At 46.4% G+C, this 14,304-nt stretch overlaps 2 protein-coding genes across 2 annotated transcripts in view; one reads left to right on the forward strand and one right to left on the reverse strand.

Moving 5' to 3' along the window:
- DNAJC16 (DnaJ heat shock protein family (Hsp40) member C16) overlaps positions 1-4,391 on the forward strand; it is a 35,922-nt gene extending 31,531 nt beyond the window's left edge. Inside the window, 1 exon segment of the mRNA XM_058552958.1 lies at positions 303-4,391. Within this exon segment, the coding sequence (XP_058408941.1) occupies positions 303-702 (400 nt within the window). The 3' untranslated portion in view covers positions 703-4,391.
- On the reverse strand, positions 4,097-11,999 carry AGMAT (agmatinase). Its single transcript, XM_058552959.1, has 7 exons — positions 11,692-11,999; positions 10,472-10,674; positions 8,730-8,778; positions 7,497-7,692; positions 6,594-6,773; positions 5,285-5,369; positions 4,097-4,595 (listed from the first exon to the last, which is right to left on the reverse strand). Exons 1-7 carry the CDS (start codon positions 11,997-11,999, stop codon positions 4,522-4,524), a joined length of 1,095 nt encoding a protein of 364 aa, XP_058408942.1. The 3' UTR covers positions 4,097-4,521.
- Positions 12,000-14,304: the final 2,305 nt, after the last annotated feature.

Here is a 14,304-nt window from a genome sequence, read left to right on the forward strand (position 1 = left end):
TCTTCTTCCCTGAGCCCTTTCAGGAAACTGACTATCTCTAGCTCTTGTGTATTTTCCTGAAGTCAGACTCTTTAAGAGTGACAAAAGTGACACCCAACAAGGGATGGGGAAATGGGTAAGTGAAGGGTTGCAGCTGTTGTGGAAGCCCTCCGGCTCCCACAGAAATCCTTCATTTTTTCTGTAGTCAGGCCCCATCCAACACAAAGCCTTTTCCTATTATGTGAAGTTTGGCTGAGGTATTTATGTTCCCTGCAATTAAATGTTCGGAAATACCCTCAATCCTCATTCTGTTCTTCCTCCAGGAGCAGCTGCCTACACTTCTCCTTCCTGAGTCTAGATAAACACAGAGAATGGCTAGAATACTTATTAGAATTTGCTCAAGATGCAGCCCCAATTCCAAACCAGTATGATAAACATTTCATGGAACGTGACTACACTGGTTATGTACTGGCTCTGAATGGCCACAAGAAATACTTCTGCCTCTTCAAGCCCCAAAAAACAGTCGAAGAGGAGGAAGCCATGGGGTCATGCAGTGATCTTGACTCTTCCCTCCATCTGGGTGAATCTCGAGGGAAATCTTCCTGTGCCCTTGGATCCAAGCCCATCAAAGGAAAATTGAGCAAGTTGTCCTTATGGATGGAACGCCTGTTAGAAGGCTCCTTACAGAGGTTTTATATCCCATCATGGCCTGAACTAGACTGAGAAGATTTCAAAAAGAGACTTGAACTCTTCAGACTTTTTAACAGGCCCCTGTGAACAGGTATTTTTAGGACTCAAACTATCACAATGGACAGAGTATAGATTTTAGATTATTCTTCTAGAACAATGGCTAGAAGAATCTTTCCTTTTTTCTGTTCTAACCTAGGAGTGACAAGCACCACAAGTTGAATTCCCTAGATCCAAATATTTTCCTTTGGGTTTTTTTCCTCATTTGAATGCCGCACTATTTAAAACAGACTGCTCATTCCCTCTTCCTTTGTTGTCCCTGTCACATGCTCACAGCACCCTCCCCTGTCCAGTCTCTGTGCTGTGGGAGAAGCACAGGGCTCAACCCCGCAGCAGTACCCGGATGGAACCTCAGGAGCCTGGTGTGCTGGTCGGGTCTTTTACCCCTCTCCTCCCACCCTCCCCTCCTGGCCCCCGCTGTGCTTCTGCCACGGTGCATGCTGTAACAGTGGAACAACCCACAGCAGCTTCTAGGCCCTGCGTCTTGAAAGAGGCCTGGTTCCAAGCAGTCTTACATTTTGTGGTTTTTCTGGTAGTAAGTGGCCAAAAGTATATTTTGGGGGTATCCCCCTACAGCAGTTTGTCAGCCACGGTCTTAAAAGGATAACGATGAGTGGGGGTTTTGCATGTGAGTTTGGTTTTCTTCCCAAGACAAGAGAAGGGAGAGCTGGGCAGTGATTGAAGTGACCCTTTGTGAGTGCCCTGTCAGCTGCCTCCACAGCGCTAAACATAGCCGGGGAGGGAGCCACACAGCAAGAAGTACTGTAATGACTTTGAGCCATTTACGTGTATGTTCTCAGCTGCCTTTCTGCCTCTGTCGATTTTAGGGTATGGATATTAGGAGCCATAACTTGTAGTCTTGTTCTCTGAACGTAGAGATAAGCTGCTATAAGCCAGTAGATGTTAAACAGAAGACACGTTATTCACCTGCAATGAGTCAGGCTCGAGGAACCTCTTCACTCCAGTGGTGTCTCTTTAGCAAAATGCTAGACATGTCTTTGTATCAAGGAACCTAAAATTTCTCGACAGTTGTATTTTGAACACTGTTACCCCAAAAGTGCTGTATCTTCAAGTCCTCTTTTGTGACAAGTGAACCAAGACTTGTTCTAGATAGACTCCTGTTTTGCAAAAGGCTTACTTTGAGCTTCTGGCCTATATTTTGATGACTCACCTTAATTGTTTTCACTCTTAACTAACAACTGCTTCACCAGTAACAGGGTCAGACCTATCATCAGCAACCCAGCTTGCTGAGCTCCAAGGTATGATGGACTCCAGGCTGGACTGTACCAGCCAGTTCGAGAGCTTACCTTTCCTTTTTAAGGCAAAGCCACCAGTGGAGTTTGGACAGCCTGAAAGAGTGGTCTGTTCAAATGTCAAAGCAAATCCCTTTTGTAAAGTGAGGGGTCAAAATCAGTGATGGGACAAAATAAGTTGGTATTTTCATTAATCATAATTGCTTTAAATGAAGCCATTTGGTCCTGAATAATTTAAATATTGAGCTACCGTAGCAAGTAATAAATTAATTGAGTCCAGGAATTCCTATAGTTTTAATGGAATCTGTAGCTTTATTTAAAAAAAAATAAATCACTGCTGGGCTTCATTTTTCCGCATGATCCTCTAAAAATGGATGCTTACTCTGATTGCCCTATCTCATGGCACCTGGCCCAGGCAGGAATGACCAAGGAATTCATTTGACTCCTTGATGCACCAGTCCTCAGACTTATTTTCTGGGTCTTTTATGGCCAGGTTGCTTATATGAGTAGTGTTTTGGTTCAGTGGTAGGTTTTTATTTTTAAATTCTGGTACTAATGGGATTCCTGACCTTAATTTCTGAAAACCAAAAACTCCCCAGAGTTGTTCATTTTTTAAATTTTTATCATTAAAATAAAAAGCACTTTCAGACAGCTGCACCTTCCATTTGTACTAAGAAAGGAAAGTGATAAAAGGATTGAAAACATTCCTGGCAAATATTTCAGTCCAAAAATTCTACAGATCTGTTTGGGGGCTGGTAGATATGTCCCCCAGAGGACGCTAGGGAGCTTTTATTTTAAATTGAATTTTACCCTTGACCACCCAAGCCTTTCCTCCTGAATGTTTTTTCCCATGAATTTGTTTACTTTTGTGTCAAATGGATGAGCCATTGTCATGCTCAGCCAGTGCCACTATTTCCCTTTCGCATTTCTCTTTATGATGTAGGTAATCACACAGACCCAATTTTGGTTTTAAGTTACCTTCCTAGCCTTCAAATATCTTTAAACTGACAACACTGATGTTTTTAAAGGTAGGTTTTTCTGGTTGATACAGACTATGCATCATGTTTAGCAGATGGGATGAAAACTGGCCTAAGACAAGTCTTTGTAGAAAACATGCCCATTGAAAAAATACTTTTTTATTGCCCAGACGTCCGTGGTACAATTGGTCTAACATAGAGCTCGTCAGCTCCTCATAAGCCATTTCAGTGAGCAAGACTGCCCTGACTTCCAGTAGGCCCCTGGGCTGCTGCCATCACTGACTGACCATGAAAATTTGATTGTAGTTTTCAAATAATAGGTTGATTTCCTCCTCATTCAGTACATAAATGTTTTCCTGATATAAAAAGAAATGGGATCTGATTGTGTTTTGAGTGATTTGCTTTGTTTGGGAAAAGGATTAGAAGCGAATACTCAGACCTTGTTTTTAAGTAAAATTCTTTCAAAGCTGATGCGAAACATCTTCACAGATGAAATGTTGCTCACGTCCAAATACCTGACGTTGTCCTTGAAAACACACACAGCGAGGCAGCTGCTGAATCTGTCTGCTCAGTCTGTCAAGGAGGATAATTATGCTTTTAAGACAGATCTGAAAAGAAGGTGAATATTTTGCACTTTTGATACTCTTAGGAACAAATAACTTATTTGGCAAATGGTGTCTTTTTTATGTTGTTTTTGTTTTGTATCGTGAACAGGCACTGAAGCTGATGTTATTTTTGTTTTAAGAATATTACAGACTGGAAACAGAAATAAACTAAACTATTTTAATGTGTGATGATTATGGGTAGCTCTTGCATTATGAGATGATGATTTGATCATGGACACATCAACAAAATTTAATTTGCATGTAACTCAACACATGCTCACGATCACGCCTTAACTGCAGATTTCGGGAATTGTCCTAGAGGCTGCGTCGGCTTGAAGAGGAGAGAATGTGGACCTGAGGCTGGCGGGGAGCGGGTTAAGGAAGTGTCATTGGCTCTTTGGAGGCCAGCTGATAGCGTCTGGTTTAGAAGACACTTCCTGGGCTTTTGAGTGGGAAGTTTATTTATTAGGATCTGTGTGTTATTTTCTTTCAAACTTTTTGTTTATGTTTGTGAACGTAAACTCAAGATGCAGCCCTGAGCTCCTCAGAAGAGTAGTTACATTTTAAAGGAAGATACTAGACAAATACGGAATGTTTATACAGTATTATTTCATAGGGTTTTTTTTTTTATTTCATTCCACTCATTTTTAGATAATCTTGAACTAAATTCTCCATCCTTTATTTTTTCCCCTTTATCCTTTGCCGTCTTTCATTAAAGGAAAAAATCAAAGCAGCACAAGTACCACTTGTTTTTGTTTTTCTAAGTTAATTCACACTCACTTAGAAAAGAGCTGTTTGGATTCGAGTTCTACCGAATGCCCTGATTTTACTCCACCAGTGACACTTTTAGCAGAAAGTTTTCTTGGCATCAACTCTTTAGTAGTCAGACTGCTTGCTCATAAATTCTTCCTGAGAATTTGTCATCGACGCACTCTTGTTTTATCTTGAAGAACACGAGATTCAGACAGTTGTCACTTTGGGGAGCACACACAGCATCTCAAACAGCAAGTTAGCCGCCAGGAGGGCCGTGTTTCCTACGAGGAAGTAAAACCCGATGTGAACAGAGCCTCTCAGGACTCCTCAGCCTTCTTGCCTTTGAGCCTCCTTTTCCAGGGTCCCTCCTTCCGCACTCTTCTCTGGGCCGCCCAGCCACCCTGTAGACATGCTCCTGGCATTCTGCTCCATCAAGCATCACTTGGAAATAGTACTTTAAAATTCAGAAGGTTCTTTACTTTGAGAACAGATTTCCCCCAAAGGAAAACCTATAATAATGGTGTGTATTGTAGCCTCTGAGACTAATACACCTAACTCTAAGCTTTTCTAACTTAAAATTATTGGGATGGCATCTGCTTTGACTCTCTCCCCTAAACCAGCCAACTCCTCACTTTATTAATGTTAATATTTATCCTTTGAGAATTCACTTTTCAATGAAATATCAAAGGAGGATGGCACTGTGCCACCCTGTCACTAAACTGCAGGCCGGTTTCTTTCGCTGACTGCTGGACAAGCTAATGATACTTAGCTACCTCCCAGGGGTTTTGTTAGGGTTAATGAGCTCGTGTTTGTAAGGTGTGCAATAACAGGTTTATTTTCTTCACTGTAGGACATACCTAGCAGGTTCCCAAGTTATACAAAAGGACCCATCCATCTTCTACTTATTAACTAGATTCATGTAATTTAAACTAGCAGCTGCCTATGGATCACAGTTTTCTCGCTTACTCACCGAAAGGATCGTATGGCGGTGAAACTTCCACAAGATCACAACCCACCACGTTCAGGCCTTGACAACCCCGGATGATCTCCAGAGCCTGCCCAAGGTCAAGCCACAGTGGTAAGCATTTACAAGGAAAAGCAGCCATAGAGGCCTCAGTGAATTTGTCCCAACGTATGCCCACCTTTTGACTTGGAACTGTTGCTTTCTCTCAATAAACAGTTATTGACTCCCAGGCACACTGGTGGGCATCACAGAGACACAAATGACCAACGCGGTCCCTGCTCCCGAGGAGGGCTCCAAAGTGTGATGATGGAGACGAGCCAACCAGTCATTTCAATGTCATGCATTCAGGGCCTCAAGAAAAGCAAGCATAGAAGAATAGAAGCACACACATCAGCCCAAAGAGGTGGGGGAAGGCTTCTCCAAAGTGGAAACACAAGAAACTGACCAAGCAGATGCCTAGGGGAAGGGTGGCCCTGACAGAGCAAAAGAGACATGCAGAGGCGCCAAGATGGAAGAAGTACCAGCAGTTAGAGGTGGCTGGAAGACAGGGTAGGTGAGGGGAGTGGTGGAAGAGAGTCACTTTGTCTGAAAGGGTTTCCATTCTGCAGGTGAAAAGCCCGGAAGGATGAAAAGCTGAGGGATAAGGATTGTGTTTTAGAAAATTCTCTGATGGGAACTGAGGGCGGCTCTGAAGAGGTAGTTATGACCATCCTCCTTTCTTAGAGGATATGAGACAATTGATTAAGTTTAAGCAGTCTGCATTCATGTACTCACAAATATCTTCGAGAACCTACTATTTGTATGTCAGGCATATTCTAGGCTCCAAGGATACGGTGGTGACCAAAACAAAGGCTGCCCTCCTGCAGCTTCCCTTCTAGTGACAATCACACTCCAGCTCTGCCTCCCTGCGTTTACGCTCAGCAGACCTTAGGGAGCCTTATTAGGGTGTTTCTAAAACTCTTGAACTACCTTGGTAGGTGGTTAATCCCATTGTGCGCACTTTTAAAAGATGTTTAGTGTTCTTAAGGGGGTACTACAATATTGTCCCCATGAACCGACTACAGGTGGACCAGAGGCAGAAAGACCAAATAAAAGACTACTGTATTCCACGTAAGCAATGAGGGCCCTTGGCAAAACCAGTCATTCTTCAATAAGTGAGTATTCAAACCTACACTCAGCCCTAAGAAGAGTAAAGGCCCAGGTGCTCTGCTTTTAAAATCGTCTCCTGATTCCTGCAGACTCACTACAAGTCCCGGGAAAGTGGGGAGTTAAGTATCCTCACCCCCAGGAGTTGTCACTGGTGGAGCCTCCTTACCTGACTGGGGGTGAGACCAGCAATTTCGGGGGTCCCTGTCCCCGGGGCATAGGCGGGATCCAAGCCATCGATATCAAAGCTGATATACATGGGTTTGCCTCCCATCTGCTGCCTCACTTCCCCCATCAGAGGAACGAGTGACTTCATCCAGCAGTCTTCAGCCAGGACCACCCGGAAGCCCTGAGGAGGTAGGAATGAAGAGCGGGAGGTCGATGCTTCTGCATGGCAGCATTTACTGGGCATTTCCCATGTGCCTACCCCATGCTAAGCTCCTACGTGCACATCACATTTGACCCTCAATCCCCAGGAGGAGGGAACATCATCCCCATGTTACAGGTGAGGAAGGGAGGGAGGATGACAAGTAAAGAAACAGCGAGTAAGTCAAAGCTGACCTATGGAGACGGGATCAGAGAGAAGCTTGGCTAAAGCAAGAGACACTCAGGACAGCTCCTGCCAGCACCCCCTGGACAGCTCTGCCCAGAAGACTGGCCTCTGCACGCTGTAAAAGCAGGGCACTTGGGTCTTTCCTGTTGGGGTCTTGTTGTGTGTGATCACCTGGGGGCCACTCTGCCTAGTGAGTATGAGCTTGAGAACTAAGAAGGCGGCCGCTCGCCTTGGGCTTGGACCTCCTCAGCTCTTTTCCAAGCCAACAACATTGAGGGCTTGGTTTGTTTCTGCTTGTCTCCCCAGCCCAGTAATAAGAGGCCTCCTCTGCCTCGTGAACTAACATCCTCCCTCCTCTCTGCTCCACAGGACCTTCTTGATGCAAATTCAGCCTTTCATCTCCACTTTCTGAACTCGATTAGCAAAGCCCCTATTGAATCCGTCGCCGCCATTGAGTGAGCAATGGAGAGGAAGGTCTTTTGGGGGCTAGGGACAGAGGGAGGGCATTCAGTCTGTCACCTGGCTCCGGCTGTATCTGTAGGGATCCAAGGTCATGGAAGAGCCCCGGATGCCGATCTGCACCACGCGCTTACAGTCCAGGAGTCCCTCGTCCACGCACCGGCGGAAGGGTGTCCCGTGATAAAGCTTCTCTCCTAGGGCCTTGTCGGCCGTGTCCATGTGAGCATCCACATGGAGCAGCCCCACAGGGCCATGCCTGATGACAACAGGGCAGTCAGAGGCCAGGCTCCCTGGGGCCTGAGAACAGCCACCCTCCAAGCCACCAACACTTGATGACAATTCATAGCCACACAGGGGCTTGCAACTGGTTTCTGTCTTCAAACCACTTAGCATCTCAGAAGAATAATAAACTCAGAAAAGTCAGGCAGAAAATAGACGTGCTTTAGCTGCCATTCACTACCTGTCACCCAGAATTTTCTTCACTTAGAGATGGAAAAGGCTGGGAGGATGAGAATAAAGGGTGGTGGCTCAGGGGAGCTCCACTGAACACTGAACTAATCAGAGCCACCATTTCTCCAACTGTGGCACGAAGAAGCAGCTTCAACCCAGCTCTCTCTCCATATCTCCATCAACCCTGCCAGCCACCCAAAATAAACACACAATACAATTCAGTGCTAGGCAAACACAGCTTCGAGAAAAGACTTGTACCCGCCCACCCCGAAGGAGAATGCTACCCACATGTCCTTTCCATATAAGGATTCAGGAGCTGCGTAGGCCCTCCTCTCTCTTTCTCAAACTAATTAACCAAAGTCAGTCAACCCATGGTAGACTTCCACTCCTGGAAAATCCATCTTCTCATTTTCTGGGAAAGGGGCCCTTTTGGGAAAAAACAGGGCCTCTGCTCAGCAAACACCACCACTGTGCCTGTCAGTATTTGCATTTGGCCTTCGAAGCAAAACAGAAACTGAAGTTAACTGGGGTTGTGTATTTCACTAGGGCTCATCTTCCAAAAACAGAAGCAAATGCTGAGCACGCACAGGAGAGCAGATCTAAGGCAAGAGGGGTGGCCAGAAGTGTTAATAATAAATTGTCTTGGCTTCCAGCTGGTGACTGACAGAAACACCTGGAGCTCCACCTTTATTTTGATCCACAGAAGCAACTCAGTTGGGAATTTCCAATCACCCCCAATAACCTGAGCCAGCGAGGTCACCTGATGCCGTCTAGCAGCAAACAACGCATTCCCTCACTCCTGAATTTTGAAACCTCGCTTGGGGCCAGCCACTTGGGACTTACTTTTTTGCCATGGCTTGCAATATAGGATATGTGATTGTGTGATCTCCACCTGCAAAGAGGAAAAAGAAGAAAACATCTGGAAAGTGGATAAGATTAGAGGACCATGTATCACATAGAACAATCTTCAATTTGCCCAATTCTGCCACCCTTTCGATTAGGCTGAAGAACTATAACCACAGCTAAAATAAGATCTTGTTCAGTAGTGGGAAAATGGCCACTGGATGTTTGAGATGATTACACTGTCATTTAAAAGAGGGAATTAAACAAATTAAGGCTTACAGGTAAAAATGCCCAGAACAGCTCTGTCCAATAGAACTTTCTGCAATGATGGACATGTTCTATATCTGCACTGGCCAACATGGTGGCCATTGAAATGTGGCTCATGCAACTAAAGAACTGAATTTTTTATTTTATTTTAATTAATTTTCATTTAAATAGCCACATGTGGCTAGTGGCTACCACACTGGACAGCACAGGCCTAGATAAGTATTACTATTGATAATTATTAACAGCAACAATAACTAACATTTATCAAAGCTTAAAATATGCCAGGTACCATGGTGGGCACTTTATATGCACTTTTGTTATATGCCCCTCACACGACATAATGAGGTAGGTGGTGGTATTATTGTTCCCATTTTACAGATGAAGCAATGAAGCATAAATAGCTAGTGAGAGGTGGAGCTGAGATTTCCAACCATGCCATCCAGCAACCACACTCCTCACCACTGTGCTCTGCAGGCTAGGCCCTCTGATTTGGCAAAAAATAAATCTGGATATTTAGAAAAAGATGCATGTCATTTTAACTATTTGTGAACCGCGAGAGAAAGAAATGCTACAGTCAGGGCCGGCCCCGTGGCTTAGCGGTTAAGTGCGCGTGCTCCGCTACTGGCGGCCCGGGTTCGGATCCCGGGCGCGCACCGACACACCGCTTCTCCGGCCATGCTGAGGCCATGTCCCACATACAGCAACTAGAAGGATGTGCAGCTATGACATACAACTATCTACTGGGGCTTTGGGGGATAAATAAATAAATAAATAAAATTATTAAAAAAAAAAAATGCTACAGTCAGAGCGGGGCAGGGTGGGGGGGATAAGGGGAAAGCTGCCCTACAGATTGATATAGACCCTGACGAGCAGGTAAAGACCCCTGTGCAGTCCTCTTCTCAAATAAAGTCATTAAAACAATGTCCTTGAAATAGTTTAAAAGCCACAATTGAGCCCCCGTTGGCAGCCTCCCCCAGGCATGGGATCAAGGGCTGGGACAAAGGTGAGGTAGGTAGAGGCACTTGTCAGGATGCAAAATTTAAGGGATGCTAAAAAAACTCAGTAATCAAGATAAATACTATTTTAACGTAATATTTATCAAAATCAATGCAAAAAAAATCCCTGATAAATTTTAAAGAAAGATAGCATCAGTAACTGCGTTGTTCTGAGCCATATTGAGCCTGAGGCAAAAGGGGAAAATCAGTAACACTTATTGTTGATTTCTTTGGCACCCCTTAAATTTTGCACTGAGGTAAATGCCTCACGTGCCTCACCCTAGTCCATCCCTGTCAGTCATACTAGTCCAAAAATTTAAATATCCTCTCCCCAGGGGTTAAAATACATGAATTAGCAATGTTCTCTTTCCTACTGGCTGCATATTCGCAGTGGCTTGCCCTGGAGAAGGAGCCGTACTCAAGTCCATGATAAATAAACTCAGCACAGAGAACTGCACTTGTCCTTGCACATGCCATTACCCAAGGTCAGAGGAATACAGCCAGCTGCTATAATTTTCTGATAGGCCTCTTGAATTAGGCGGCAGCTGTCCTGAAGGTTGTAGAGATTGACATTCACATCTCCTAGGTCTGCAACCATGAGGGACTGGAAGGGGAGGGCCCCCGTGCTGGGGTTGGCTATCCGGAGCATCACTGACTCCTCCCGGATCCGGCGGGGTCCAAATCTGGAGGAGGAAGAATCATCCTGTGAGCCAACCACAGAGGTTTAGAGGGCCTTCCTAGACTGGGGCTTCTCAGCCTCTGCACTGTTGACATTTGGGGCTGGATGATTCTTTGTTGCGGGGGCCGTTCTGTGCATTGTAGGATGTTTGGCAGCATCCCAGGTCTGTACTCACTAGATGCCAGGGAGATACCCCTCCCCCAAGTCGTGATAACTAAAAATGCCTCCAGACACTGCTAAATGTCCCCTGGGGGCAAAATCCACCCCCCCACCCCACCTTGAGAACCACTGATCCAGACTATATATTGAAGAGATCAAAGGCACAGACTTAGGAGCCCATCTATCACCAATTTACTAAACGGCATTAGATAATTTCTTAATCTCCCTGAGCCTCGGTTTCCTAATCTGTAAAATAATAATAATGATATTTACCTTAGCCTGTTGTTGTAAGAATCAATGAGGTCATCTATGCAAAGTGCCTTGCACTTAGTAGACATTTAATAAATGGTGACATTTATAATTCAGACTGTAGTCAGATGTAATGCTGCTAAACTGAATCAAAATAGCTGATGCTCAATAATTAGGAAATGGATTTTACTTTCTCTGACTTGATCTCAGGAAAATTGCCTTAATTTGAGCAATTCTTGAGGCAGGTGACATCTAGAGGTTTTGAGAAGGGGCAGCCAGCTCCTCTGTTCTCAAAGGTAATGTCCTCTGACACTGTAAGCTGGGGGGTTACTGACAGCCCCGTCCCAGCAAGGCCCAGGGATGGGGCGTGGTGAAGGCTTGGTCCCCTAACCCCCTTTCTTTACCAAGGGATGACACGTGTGTTGAGCAACAGGGGTTGCCTGATGAGGGACCAGGGAAATCAACTGTCTCTCAAACCGTTAGGGGCACTTTGGAGCCAGGCACCAGCTTCCAAACTGACCCTTGGTGAGGCGAGATGCCGATCCCTGTGTTTTGTGTGCGCAGTGGCCGCCAGGCTGTCCGCACACGTGTCTCCCAGTGCTGCGGGCCTTACCTCGCCCCGGGCCGGTTGGAGGTCCCAATGTCCAGGGGCACCCCGACGAAGGCGGCGTCCAGCCCCTCGGGGGAAGCCTGCACGGGCAGCCGCATCATGGAGCAGACGCCCACCGGCCGGGCCACGACGTCAGCGCTGGGGGGCTGGTTCCGGGGGCCGTCAGAGGCCTGGTGGCTGGGGCTGCGGCCAGGGTCGCAGAGTCCCGCGGCAGGACGCGCGCCGCGCCCCAAGCGGCTGGAGCGCAGCCCCCGCGCGCCCCCGCCAGCCCCCAGGCCCCGGGCGCAGCCGGACGCCAGCAGCCGCAGCATACCGCCCGCCCGCCCTTCTGCAACACGTGTGCCAGCGCCCGAGCCGCCGGGGCTCAAAGGGCGGGGGCATCCTGGGGATCAAGGGCGGGGGAGGGGCCCCAGCTAACGGGCCGCTCTGTCCCCACAGCCCTTTCTGGACTTCGTCCTCTGCCTCCTTTTGGTAAATAGAGTCGGGCCAGGGCTCCCCACTCACGCCCACCTGCACTGTCCCGGTGGGTCTGCGCCCTCAAAACCAGGCCCTTGGCAGCTGCTTCTCCCATTCAGAGTAATATTTTAAAAGCCAAAAGATTTGAAGAGAAAAGCCCTTTCTCTAAGCGAGGGAAATTGGAAATGCATTTTAAAAAAATAATGTATTAAGAAATGTCTGGGTAGAATTCTCAGGAGGCAGAGTCTTTCTTTTTTGTGTGTGTGAGGAAGATTAGCCCTGAGCTAACATCTGTTGCCAATCCTCCTCTTTTTTGCTGAGGAATCTTGGCCCTGAGCTAACATTCATGCCCATCTTCCTCTACTTCATATGGGATGCCACCACAGCATGGCTTGACAAGCCGTCATCCGTCAGCGCTCAGGATCTGAACCTGCGAACCCCGGGGCCACCAAAACGGAGCGCAGGAACTTAACCGCTAGGCCACCAGGCTGCCGGAGAGGCAGTTTCTAATTTATTAAAAGGCTTGGAGGAGAGCCCACTAGTCTGTAGTTCTTTTTATTTCTAAGGGGGAAAAAAAAAACACAGGGAAAAAAAGAAGTGATTTGTAATGAAGTTCTATGAGCCACTTGGTGGTATTATGTATTTTTTAATCTCTAGAAGTTGAGATTGCCTGGAAAAGGCCTGAGTTTGCATTAAATCGTAACCTTTACAGGAAAGTCACACATTCACCCCCACAACTGCCCTGCCTCCACTCTGCAGGCCAGGGGCAAAGTTCCCTAGTGGTCAGTCCAGGTATTCAGTGTTGGAAGAGGCTGCAAAGTAAGTCCCCGCCATTTCCTGGAACAAATGCAACCACCGCTTAGTTATTCTCTTAATACCCCACTACCGAGAGTCCACCAATACTTCTTTCATATTGCTTGTCCTGAATGTATCATTTTCTTACTCCTGGTTTTTCTTTCCTTCTTCTCACAAATATTTGAGTACATACTATGTGCCAGGCACTATGTGACAATGACTCCAACCTCTCTCCATCTTTTGCTACTGCTGAACACTCCTTTCCTTTAAACTTTCCTGGGGGGGCCTCTTTGACCATGTGCGCCCCTGCTCTCCTTCCGCCTCTCTGACGGAGATATCTCTTTCAATATCAAGGCTGCAGTTTTCACCTACAGGCAATAATTCACAATGTCAAATCCCAGCCCTGGGCTCCAGTCGCCCATTTGCTAACTCCCCATCCGGATGTTCTGACAGCACCTCAGGTGGGCTGCCAGTTCAGCCAGTGACTTTCCACCTCCCTCTCTTGAACCTGCTCTCTGCCCCATCCTTTGGTTAAGTCCTGATGGTTTCCTGCATGCCAGCCCTCCCCCGCTTTCCTCTGCTGCTACTCTCGTTCAGGCCTTCCCTCCTGCAGCTTTCCAGTTAGTCTCATCACTGCTCGTATCACCTAGACTTTCCTGCCAGATGATGCTTCCGAAGCCAAGCCACCTTGCTACTCGTACCCATTATGCATCTTCCCATACTTGCCCCTCCAGCTGTTGTTCACATTACACAGCCCACTCTCTTGTCTCCTTTCCTTTGCCCAGGCCATATCCTCTGCCTGGAATGCTCTCTCCCCAGCTCCCAGCTCCACATGCCCAATGTTCAGCTGAAGCAAACACTCAAACTACTGTCTCTGAAACACTCTTAAAACCTTAACAATTTTCTGCCTGGGACAAGTACGGGATCTGGAATCAGAAAAAAGTTAAATCCTGGCTCCACCATCAGTGTATCTCAACCATTGATGGCAGAAGAGAGACCTCATCCCCATTCCCCACGGGTCTGGGGACATAGCTCAAAGTAGCCCTCCATTAAGCACAACGTTTCTTTGAAGTTTCATGTTTGATCTTGCAATTTGTGCAGTTTTCATTCGATTTCATAACACGTTTATTTTAGCATAAAATATTTTATATTAATCAGTTAAATTTTCCCAAAAAGCTTTCAAGTAAAGCTGTCACTCCAATCACGCATCGTCTAACCCAAGCCATCCCTGTGTACGTCCCTGAGGCACCGCAGTCAGGGAAGTGTGGACTTAACATGTCAACCCGAGCAACTCACCCTTCTGAACCTATTTCCTACTCTGTAAAATGGGATGATAACCCTTGCTGGTAGTTCTTATGAGGATTA

The sequence above is a fragment of the Diceros bicornis genome, chromosome 13 (assembly GCF_020826845.1).
Source record: "Diceros bicornis minor isolate mBicDic1 chromosome 13, mDicBic1.mat.cur, whole genome shotgun sequence".
In the NCBI taxonomy this organism is placed as follows: Eukaryota; Metazoa; Chordata; class Mammalia; order Perissodactyla; family Rhinocerotidae; genus Diceros; species Diceros bicornis.

Bases quoted from the DNA above. Each gene is read 5' to 3' on its own strand.
- AGMAT (XM_058552959.1), bottom strand. From the start codon at position 11,999: ATGCTGCGGCTGCTGGCGTCCGGCTGCGCCCGGGGCCTGGGGGCTGGC. The intron at 10,675-11,691 runs GTAAGGCCCGCA...TTCCTCCTCCAG, and splicing joins TCCAACCGGCCCGGGGCGAG to ATTTGGACCCCGCCGGATCC. The intron at 5,370-6,593 runs GTAAGGAGGCTC...GACCTTGGGCAG, and splicing joins CTGGTCTCACCCCCAGTCAG to GCTCTGGAGATCATCCGGGG.